Below are 11,583 nucleotides of genomic sequence, written 5' to 3'. Positions count from 1 at the left end.
ATTGTGTTTTTCCTTATAATTTAGCTTGTGTTACATCCGGCCATGATGGATTTTGGGCATGGGATAGTTTTAGCCGGTCTTAGTTTGTGCATGATGTTGGGTTCGGTCCAATCTCTTGGATGGTTCATTCAGCCAAATGAGGCCAGCCCATGTATGGGTCTGATTTGGGCAACAAAATAGGCTTGTTGGGAGCTTGTATCAGGTTTTATCTAGGTTATATTAATGAGTACAAGTATGGGCCATATGGGGTCCAAAGTTGGCTTGGGCTAATTAAGATGTTGAGATCCTTTTCTTACAAGAATCAACAAAATATTCTCCTAAAATTAAAAGGGAAATTTGTTTATAATTGTTCCTATTATTTAGGAGAATATTTAGCAACAAATAAGGAAGTTTCCTAGTCATGCAATGAAGCTAAAGGGGCTGTTAGATCTAAATCCTAGACTTGAAGGATTATCTAATGTTAAAAATTTGATTCTCATAATCAAGGCTGGAAAGTGATTTTCTATATTCTGAAGGGAAATCCTAGTCCTCCAAGGAAAGAAGACTTAAATAATTAAATTCCTATTCAAATTAGATTTTCTAGCATCTAAAGAACTTTAAAAGTTGGCTAAGCAATCCTAAAGTATCTAGGAAGGTGTATCTCGACCAAGAGTTATTTAAGCTAGGAAATTATGATATTTTTTCTTATTTTTCTTTTTTATATGTGGCATCAACAAGCTACTATGCAGACTTGTTTTCATTATTGTTTCTACGTTTGAGCTTAATTAATACTTCGTTTTCAGCAAGGATCTAAGGTTTGTTTGGATCAGGGTTTGGGCTTACTAGTAAAGGTTTTGGGTCAGTTTTTGTAAGTCTACAGGGGTAGATCCATTAAAGTTAGTTTCTCAAAACTATTTAAACACATGTAATGCCTAAATCTAAAGAAAAAAACCTTTGATAAATAATACTTCTGAACTTTTCAGTTTAACATGTGAGAGAGATTCTTATATTTGTTGGTTATTGAATGAATTAAATCTGACTTATCAAAGATTAACTAGCTTAGTGAAATCATTCGACTTCATTCCAATAATGTTGGTGCCTTAGAATAGGTTTTCATTATGTCACACTCCTATCAGACCTCTTTCGGGATCAGATTTCAATCTTGATTGTGGGTTGCGTGACCATGTGATCATGAGGTTCACATCAAGAAAGAAAAATGCATTTGTTTTTATAATTCATTTGAACTTCATTTATACGAGGGTACAAATTTTAATAGTTAGTAGTAACCATGACATGAAATAAAGCAACTATGCTTCCAGCGAAAAAGATGGATGCAAAGGATATTATAGCAGAACTATACAGAAACAAAAGGACCCATAACCAAAATTATCCTAAGGAGCTAGACATTGTTGTCAAAAACGTGATTTTATGAGTCAATATGTTTCCGACATGCAAAATCAAACCAAGAGCTCGAAAACCAGTAAAATCAGACTTGACTAGTGCAAAATTGGTAAAATCAATCTGATTTTACGAGTTTACTAAATTTGTGATATTTCATCAAGTCAGGTTTGAATTTGACCTTAAAATATATGCTTACCAGTTTTGCGAGATCAAGTATATCTCTCAAACTGTATATCGAATCAAGCTAAATTGTTACAAGGAAATACTAGACACATGAACTATATTGTGGTAAATTTTTAAGTTAAATGGTATTGAGAATAAATTATTTCAGAGGGTCGAAGTTATTAGATAAATCTTGTCAAATCTGCCAAACTAGACTTTCGTGTGCAGTTTGAGACATATATGGAGCTACAAGTGAAATTTTATTGCAATTCAAGCTGGACTAGAAACTAGACATCTCAAGCTTTCCAACCATATATGGTAGGCTCAGTAATTTATCTAGATGAGAGAGAACAACGCATTTGAAATCAGGACTGAAATTTATCAAAAATATAAAAAAATTAGAGATTCAGGCTACATGGAGGAATTTTAGCAAGCATTATCTTATTTTATTTATTTATTTATGTAATGTTGAATAATTATTTTTAATTTGGATTTGTTCTAGCTCATTAGGCATTATTTATAAATTTATTTCTTTATTGGACTCATGTTAGTTAATTATTAATTTAAGCTTATTAGCTTGCAATCCAGAAAGAATCCATCTGGACTTGTGATGGGAACAACAAAGTTGTCACCAGATTCTTGTGCACTTCCTATTATTAAGTTATTCCCCATATAGTAAGAAGTTTTGTAATGAAACATTTTATTTCTTCACATCATTAATTTCTTGATTAACATTATTTATCTCTTATTTTATTTAGATAATTTATCAATTATAATGTTGTTGATTTTTTATTAAATTCTAATATAATTTAATTTATTAACTGGAATTATCAATATCTAATTAATTAATAAATTCTACTTATAATTTTACATATTTTTGACAACCTTGCAGCTAGACTACCACTCCAGAACCTATAGCACTCAAGAAAAAATCATATCTTTGTCAAAACCATTTGAGGATCATTGTCAACAGCCGAGATGTGAAGGACAGAAATGAAGCCCTTGATAAAAACATGCGATGCAATCACAGAGCAAGTACAAGTGCAAGCCTGAGCAAATGTTACTGTCACTCAATATACCTGTGGCACCCATAACGTTTCTGTATATAAAACAAAAACTAGCCTCGTTCTCATATTTTACTTCGCTCATGGTCTTTGTGATATCGCATTGCACAACATATAAGAAAATAATTTATTCACAACTTTTAAGCATAACTCAATCCTTAGAACAGCATAAAAACACACTTTACCGATGTCTCAAGGTCAAAACCACCCGTACATCAACTACTGCAATGCAAAATGAATGACCACTATAGAGAAAAACGCAAGCAGTGAGGATCTCTTGATATTGTCTCACTATTCAGTTGTTTTGGCATCGAAAACTAATGTAAGGTAAATGCGGGCTGCATTAGAAACTTCACTGAATCCCGAACATCAAACTTCGGACTGGAGCCTCAGCTGAGAGCTAAAAGTCTTGCACCTTGGCAGTATAGATTGTAGTCATGAGCAAGGATCAGAAAAGCTCTAATAGGCAAATACACTCAATATGCGGGGTGTGGGGAAACATGTCCACTGGCTGCAGGCTTTTAAGTTTGTAACATCCTTCTATATTTTTCTCTTTCTGCACAGATTTCAGATTTCAGATAATAGCAGATGGTTTCAAAAACAGCATAGCCATCAGTAAGACTACATACCACACCATGGCAAAGGTAATCTAGGTCACGGGCACATGTGGCGGGATTGCACGATACATAAACAATGCGTGGGGCCTTGAGCTTTATCAGAAATTTAAGCAACTTCATGTGCATACCAGGACGGTTTGGATCTGCAAAAGTTGTTTCATTAATGAGATGACTAGGTTGAGCATAGTCTTTTAAGTAACATTACAAAATGAGTGCTATAACAGCTTGTAGAAAGTACCCTAAATAGAACAAAATGGAGAAGAATGCATGTCCCTACACCCCCAACTAGGTTGAATTAAGACTTCTCTAAGTGTGTTTGGTATTGTGCATGGTACTTTTCAAAAGTGTTTTTTAATTAAAAATGCATCAAAATAATTTTTTTTATATATTTTTTTTATTTTTGACATCAAAGTTATCCAAAAACACTTATAAAAATATCAATATAATGTTTTTTTATACGAAAAAGCATTTTGAAAAACAAGCTGTAATGCAAAAATAAAGTTTAGTTAAACTAGATTACACAAAAATTGAAACAGAGTCACGAAGGAACCCTATTCTGTCCCCGACCCTTTTACTGCTATGCTAAATGATTAAGCCACTAAAATAATTTTATTATCTAAACCCACATATCCATGTCAAAACTTAGATCTCTTTTAATCAGAGAAACAATAATAAATTAATTCTCAAATTTAAGTATACTCGAGATATCAGAAATTTATTCTTCAAAAAGGCCAAATCATGAGGCATTCATCATAATCCACAATTGCCAATAACTATAAATGCATTTCTGTCACTGCCCTCGATCAAAAAACTTCAGACAACAAAATATATACTTCATGATAAAGCTTTGCTTGTCCAAGGTCATGCTAACAATAGCAGCCGTCCATAGTCTCATCATGTAGTAATTAGTAACAAATGTCCAAATATATCACATATTTTGCCAGAACACAAATGAAGAAAAAAAAATACAAGGATTCAGAAGCACATTTTTACTTTTCAAGAAATGCCACAAGGTATCAGATTTTGCAATAAGTTCAAAGGGCATATACTAATTCCTCCAATATTACAAACAGAAACAGATAATGTAGGCTATAGCAGGGTTTGTTACACAGGTTCAATATATTTACAAGAACAGAAATAAAATCCACGCAAACCATAAGAGGAAAAGAAAAGAAGTAATGTCCAAGAAGTTAAAGAAGTTTATGTTACTTTCCTTTCCCTCCCAACTCCAGACACCAGCACAAAAATTAGCTACCTTCTCCTTTTAAAACAAAGGATAATGGAGTATTACATTACGGTAACAATTTAAAGACAAGATGTGAAATTCAGAGAACAAGGCATTTGACAAGGGGATAACCTGAAATGACAATGTCAGGCTTCGGAAAATTGTTGCCAAAACTTTCATCAATTTTGTTTAGATCCCCCTGGACAAATGTAGCATTGCTGATCCTGTTCAGCTTGGCATTTCGATGAGCATCTGAGATTGCTTGAGGAACTACTTCATAGCCATATACATGTTTAGCCCTGCAAAACAAAATGTGAGAAGTCAAAACATGATGTCAGGTTGGAAGTGGCCCAAGCTTCAAACCAAATGAACAGGAGATATACCTTCTGGCAAGTGTCAAACCAATAGTGCCAGTTCCACAAAATAGATCAAGGACAATTTGTGAGCCATCCCCTCTGAGACCAGCACAATCTTCAATAAGTTTATACAGAACCTCTGCCTAAACAGTTAAAAACTCTGTTTAATAGATCATGGATGGTACATGCAAAGCAAAATGGGAGAATATGGCGAGAGAGCAAGAGATTTTGCACGAAATAAAAATGGCATGAAAGTCCGCACAAACTGGCTTAATACAAATTTCATGTTACTTCACATGCCTGATGAGTATTTGTCTGGAAAAAAGAATTGGCTGAAATTTGGAAGGTCAGTCCTCTTAAGATCTCTGTGATGGTAGATTTGCCATACAAAGTGTATTCCTCCTCACCAACAGACGTGTTGCCAACAGAAGCATTCACATTATTCATAATGCTTACCTGTAAGACATCAAGAAAGGAGGGGGGGAAAGGAAAGAGATAAATAAAGACTCAATGGGTGAGTTTAACAAATGATTCTGTGAGACAAGCATTTTAGAGACAAAAAGAGTAAATAGAAAATGCATACATTGTTCACATTCATCTCAAAGGAATATTTATATTGTACTTGTGGGGACAGTTTATCAGAGTTACTTGGACAACTTAAAATTGTATTGCTAATATTTTAATACATTTCAGGTTTTCCTGAGAACTAGCAAAATGAACATTATGAACACTTGGCTGTGGGGATTTCTTAAGAACATTGACAAGAGACACACAAGAACTCTAAAAATATATGCTAGGATCATAAGAAGGGATAAAAAGGCAGGAAAACCTATGGAAATTGAAGTCTAAAACAAAAGGCCATAACACCCAACAGAGTATTCACGATATTTTTCTTATGCCCTTTATGAATTTGTTTTTCCAGAGTACAAGCTGAAATTTTTTAATGAGCAATCTAGCAAGTTCTACATTAGAAAATTGATCATGGCATCAATTTTTAATCACCAGAAACTGTCATCAATAAAACTTTCTTTTGGATATAGCAAAGATGAATGCAATTTCCCCAACAAATCTTCTACCCATCCAAAAATGGAGATAATGACATAGTTATCAAGAAAGGTGCAGCTTGGGATGGATCTGTTTGAGAAAAGAACCAAATAGCTTGGCTATGTTTGTCTCAGCTTTTCAAGGATCCCAGTTCCGACATGAGTTACAATACAGTAAAACTAATTTAAACTGGTTTGATTTGAATCAAAGTTGGTCAAACCTAATCAAACTAGGATTCGTGTTCTAGCATTGAAATTAGCAGATTTGTATCTCCCAACAGACAGCTCTCTCAAAGGCAAAGCAAGGAAGTTGCATTTGAATAGTAAAGCAATATGGAATTGGCCCAACAAACCACTTCTGGAATAGCTGAAATCTTTTCAACTAAGGGCTTCAGCAGCTCTGGCTTGTACGACGAGGTCACAAAATTAACCATAAGCTCAGGCAAACCAGTCTCTGCATTCCTGAAACACAAATAATGAGGATTAAGTTTGAAGAGGAAAATGTTTATGTTTACAATTTCAAAATCCATGAAATAGAATTGCTTGAACTGTAACAAGGACTGGAGCTGCATGTTGAGTGAAAAATGTGATCATAAATCACAGTGAGCAGAAATTGATGAACTTTTCCCAGATTATTAAAAAACTCATTTCACAGTAACCTAGCAATATCTTTCATTTCCATGAAATGTCCATACCCTCTTCATTAAGCGACTTTGCATGTGCAGAAAGCCAAATTCAATCAGGGCAAGGAAAGGCTACTTTTCCTGACACTATTCCACTCAAAATTGGCTATGTTGTCAGAACAGAAAACATTTAGATGGTATGGACACAAGGAGCAAAAACTCCAATTGCTTTGATGTTGCCCTCTGTCCTGCTGGGTGGACAGATTCTCTCCTTTAAGAATTTGTTTTCTCACACCCCTTTGACCTATTCATCAAAAAGCACAGATGAATCATCCAATTCAGCCTAGCTATCCATAAGATTCACTTGTAAACTTGCTTTGTTCCAGCACACAGTAGATAGTGTGAAATTAGAATTTCTGAATCTTCTATTCAAAATTTAGTTGATTTATGATTCTTCAAAACCAGTTCTGCAAGAAGGAAGTTCATTGTTTATACTTCTAGCATCCTCCCAAAGAACACCTTCGTTTTTCTTTTTTTCTTTTTCTGTTTTACATTCAGGTTCATTCCTGTTAATACATTTCAATAATGTGAATAAATTAAAATTGTTGATAAAAATTATAAATATAATTACTTAAAATTTCATGGATTCAACTGTCTTTAATGTCCAAGAGTAAATATATGCTGTGGACTAGGCCATCTTTCATGGGGCAAGCAGAAGAAAAAATGAATTGAGCTGGAATTAAGAAATAAAGGAAACCACAATAGTGAGGAATATGATAGACCTCACAGTACCTTCCAGTTCTTAGCATTAGATGTTTAAGAAATCCAGTGTGAGAGTGAACATCATATGGAGTGAGACCAAATTGTGAATCTCTCCAGCAATCTTGGATGGCTGCCAGAACCTATACATGACAAGTCCTAGTCAATGATCACAGGATACATGCAATTCATTTTACTTAGATCACTACGATACATAATCTGACAAGATTCCAATAAAAAAATTGTCTAAATATTACTTTCAAAGCATGTAGATCACCACGAAAGTTGTGAAAGAGCATTTCTGATCTATAAAGAAGAAAATCCAACAAATTCTTGGTCTACTCAACCTCACCCACATCCACTTACCACCTGATTTAATGCTCATTGTTAATCGCTTTAATTTGTGCTGTTAAGAAAGAAAATAAAACTCGTAATTGTTTTGCTTAAACTTCAGATGTATTATTGTTAAACTGTTCACCCTATTGTGATCTTGTTTATGGTCGAGCAAAATCCCCACTGAAGCCCTCCACCAAGCAGGCTGTATTAATAAACAATGGTGCAGCAATTCAATAGTAATGTTACTGACAACTGAGTTAATGGCCAAGAGAGTTTACTTATGAGGCTGCTGTTCAATTAAGCTATTCTGTATAAAACATTAAATTCATATGACGTCATTCCAATTGGCACAATACACACCAGCTGCATGCACTATCAGAATACACTACAAATGAAGGACATCAACAAAAGGTGGTTCCCTGATTTAACTACTACATGCTTGCAAAAGAAATGGGCAGAGAAAGTACATGCCACAGAAAATCTACAGTTTCCACACAAAATAATAATTAAAAAAAAATCCACATAAGAGAATGTGAATTCCTTCCACATGATAAAAAGCATACCATGTTGGCAGGCTCACTTTGTAACAGGCATTTGTCAACATTTAGAACCTTGTCAAAAAATCCAGGAGCATGCAGTCCCAATGCATATTTCTCGTTACCAACTTGTTTCTCTCCCAACAACTCTTTAGGTAACCATTTTTTAGAACCAAAAGAAAACTCCATCTGCAGAAAGAGTGAAGGAGCAGCTAAGAACATTTTTCTACAAATTTCATTTTACACACTTCTTCAGAATAGTAAAGCACAGAGCTGCTATAACTTATATAGTAAAAATGCTAACCAATTGAACTCCATGTGAACAATATAAGAAGATAACGTTAACATAGATGCATTATGGTGAAACTGGCTACTGCATGTTTATGATCATCACTAAAACATGAAGCATCCCATCCTCATGCTTACCATCTGTCCTTCTGTATTATCCTTTTTGAAATAATGTTAAGTCATGACAACAATCATAATGGCAGAGCTTAACATATCAGCCTAAGATGCCAAAAAACTCGAAACACTTTTTTTTTTCTGATTTATGCTTGCAGTACTTAAAATGGTTTCAGGCATAATAATTGTTCTCAATGTCTACTTGATTACCACATATGAACAAGTGTATTGTTTTGCCAATATACAACTACAAAGTGAAAGCACCATGTTGAAGGTTGAGAGGAAAATTATGCAAGGGCATCGAAGGAAAAACATTAATGGGTTGGTTTTATGTCATAACACAATAACATATCACTCAATTGACTTGTCTTCTTTGTTGATATGAAAATGGTTTCCTGGTTTTCTGTATTTATCCCACTTCTGTAACAATCTGCAGAACAATGCTTAAGGATAAGAGATTACACAATTATTATATGCAACCACACCAAGTACAGCTAATGCTCAACAAGGTTTATCCGATGCACTAACCTTGTTTCTATAATGGAATTGAATAACACATGGAACAATAGGCTTCATGATGCTACAAAATTCTGGAACTTTGTCCGAAAACTTTCCAACATGTATTGTTAACTCACGAACTTGTTGTTCCTTGGCTCTAAGCTGAGACTCATAAGACAGGTTTTGTGTTTTACAACCACCACAATATGGGGCATACTCACAAGGGGCATCTACGAGATCCCAGTGAGGTGTTATTGTCTCTACCTTGGTTACCTGCAGTTTTGAAGGAATAAGGCAGCACAATTAATCAAAATGCAATGTGTAAACATTAAAAAAAGATTTGATTTTGGGAAGAATATCCACACTATATTTTGAGCACTACAAGAACCCACTCTAGAGACTAAAGTTACAACTATGCATTAAGCTGGCCTTTCTTTCAACAATTGCTGGTCATCAGTGGTACAGACAATCCTGATTGTACAGTTGTTATTGCTTATATCCATGTGGGTAACAAGTTTTATCCACGTATATACATCATTCAAGCATTGCAATAGAGGAACACATAAGACATCCAAGGCAACAGAGGTGGAACTAGGTTATAGGTCAGGGCCACGGCACAGAGACAGATTTTTCAGCTTAGTCAAAAGTTTGAAGTTACAAGCACACCCTTAAATTAAGACTCTTAAAATAAAAAATATACACTCTGCAGGCCAAAAACTACCTATTATTCTATAGCCATCTTCAGCTTATTTTATTTTTAAATATAGCAAAATACTATACAATTTTAGCACCCCCATTTCAAAAATCATAGTTTACCTCTGCAAGTCAATGAATTTGCAGTCAAAACATTAGTTCGAGTTCACAAAACTAAAGCAAGATGTTTATAAAAGCTCTGCGGTCAGCACACATTGTGATGGAGCAAAAATCATCAATTTCCACAATTCAACTTCCTCCGAAAATGCGCACAACTGTGTTGTCGCCCACTAACCTTAGCCTTTCTTCTTACTTATAAACCAAAACAGACCATACAGAAAGCATAAGTTTAAATTTGTTTAGTTTTACTCAATTTTCTCAGGGGTGAAACAAAACCCACAAAACTACTTTAATTTCTAATATGATCATGGTGCTATCATCACTAAATCACTAAAGCCCATGAATTCCTATGTTTTAATAACCAAAAAAAAAGCAAGACATTTTCTTTAAGAAAACAAAATAAGTTCACATATTCCTTCTGTTTTTGTATGTAAAAGGCAATCCACAAGAAGCACAAAAAATGTATAACGTCCAGTGGATGGATGATACAGGTACAGAGGTGAAAGAGGGAAATGAAAGCAACCTCAGCATAGGATCCCTTTCTGCGAGTAACCCGTCCAATAAACCTTTCACCAGGGAGAGCACGGTCACACATGACAACAAAACCAGTCCCTACTACCTTGCACACCCCCTTCCCTTTGAAAGCTAAAGACTCGCATACCAACTCCAAAGTTTGCCCTCTCTTCGGAAAATATGAAGTCGAACTGCTGCTTCTGCTAGTGTTGTTGTTGTTTGTTAGTTGATTTTGTTGCTCCTGCTCCAGCCGCTGTTGCTGTGGACCCTCCTGAGTGAAATTAGGAGAAAGGGAAGCTAGCGAGTGGAATTTTTGGAGTTTGCGTGGAAATGGGGGAGTGAATGTTATTCTTATTAGGTGTTTTAAGGCTGGCATGGTGGCTACAATGGCAGCTGCCATGGCCATCCTATGATACTGTGGTTCCCTTTGAGAACGGCGGAAAATCGATACACTAATGATTTTGTGGGTCTGAGGGATTGAAAAGGCAGTTTATAAGTCTGGGCTTTTTTTTCCCTCACAATGGTTTGGGCTCTTCTTTTAATTTAAGGTTGCAATTCCTAAGCCTTTCTTTTGTTAAGAGATTAATTACATTAAGGCAAAGATAAGGAGCAAGACGAGTGATTGATTTTTGCAGTAAAATTTTTAATCATGTTTTTAAATTTTTAAATTTTTAATTATTTTTTTAGATTTTTTTTATGTGCTAGTATTAAAAATAAATTTTAAAAACTAAAAAATATATTATTTTGATATATTTTTAAAATAAAAATATTTTTAAAAATAATTTCAATTATTTTATTAAATAGGCCCTTTGACAATATCTTACATTAAAGCATTTGCTTTTTAAAATGTTTTTTGATCAAAATAATATTTTTTTATATTTTAAAATTTATTTTTGACATTAAGGTCATATTTGTTTCCCGGAATTTATTTTTCGGGAAACCATTTTCCAAACTTTCCTGTGTTTGTTTGCCATTAGGAAAGTTGGTCAACGGAAAACACTTTCTGGTCAACGGAAACACTTTTCAGTCAACGAAAAACACTTTCCAGTCAAAGAAAAATTTGGTTTGGTTTATAGGAAAGTGTTTTCCCTTTTGGCTGTGTTTGTTTTCCGGAAAGTGGTTTCCGGGAAACCACTTTCCAAACTTTCATGTGTTTATTTGTCATTGGAAAAGTTGGTCAACGGAAAACACTTTCCAGTCAAAGGAAAATTTGGTTTGGTTTTCAGAAAAGTGTTTTCCTGAAAAAATTTGGGCGG

The 11,583-nt window shown here is 34.5% G+C and overlaps 1 protein-coding gene across 1 annotated transcript; it reads right to left on the bottom strand.

Annotated features, from left to right (window-relative positions):
- Window positions 1-2,721: 2,721 nt before the first annotated feature.
- LOC133670612 (uncharacterized) lies at window positions 2,722-10,810 on the bottom strand. Its single transcript, XM_062091148.1, has 10 exons — window positions 10,338-10,810; window positions 9,032-9,274; window positions 8,129-8,290; window positions 7,263-7,372; window positions 6,201-6,309; window positions 5,105-5,260; window positions 4,832-4,947; window positions 4,581-4,747; window positions 3,236-3,366; window positions 2,722-3,162 (listed from the first exon to the last, which is right to left on the bottom strand). Exons 1-10 carry the CDS (start codon window positions 10,731-10,733, stop codon window positions 3,055-3,057), a joined length of 1,698 nt encoding a protein of 565 aa, XP_061947132.1. The 5' UTR covers window positions 10,734-10,810; the 3' UTR covers window positions 2,722-3,054.
- Window positions 10,811-11,583: the final 773 nt, after the last annotated feature.

Source organism: Populus nigra, chromosome 1, assembly GCF_951802175.1.
Source record: "Populus nigra chromosome 1, ddPopNigr1.1, whole genome shotgun sequence".
Lineage (NCBI taxonomy): Eukaryota > Viridiplantae > Streptophyta > Magnoliopsida > Malpighiales > Salicaceae > Populus > Populus nigra.
This window is presented reverse-complemented; position numbering and strand designations above follow the sequence as displayed.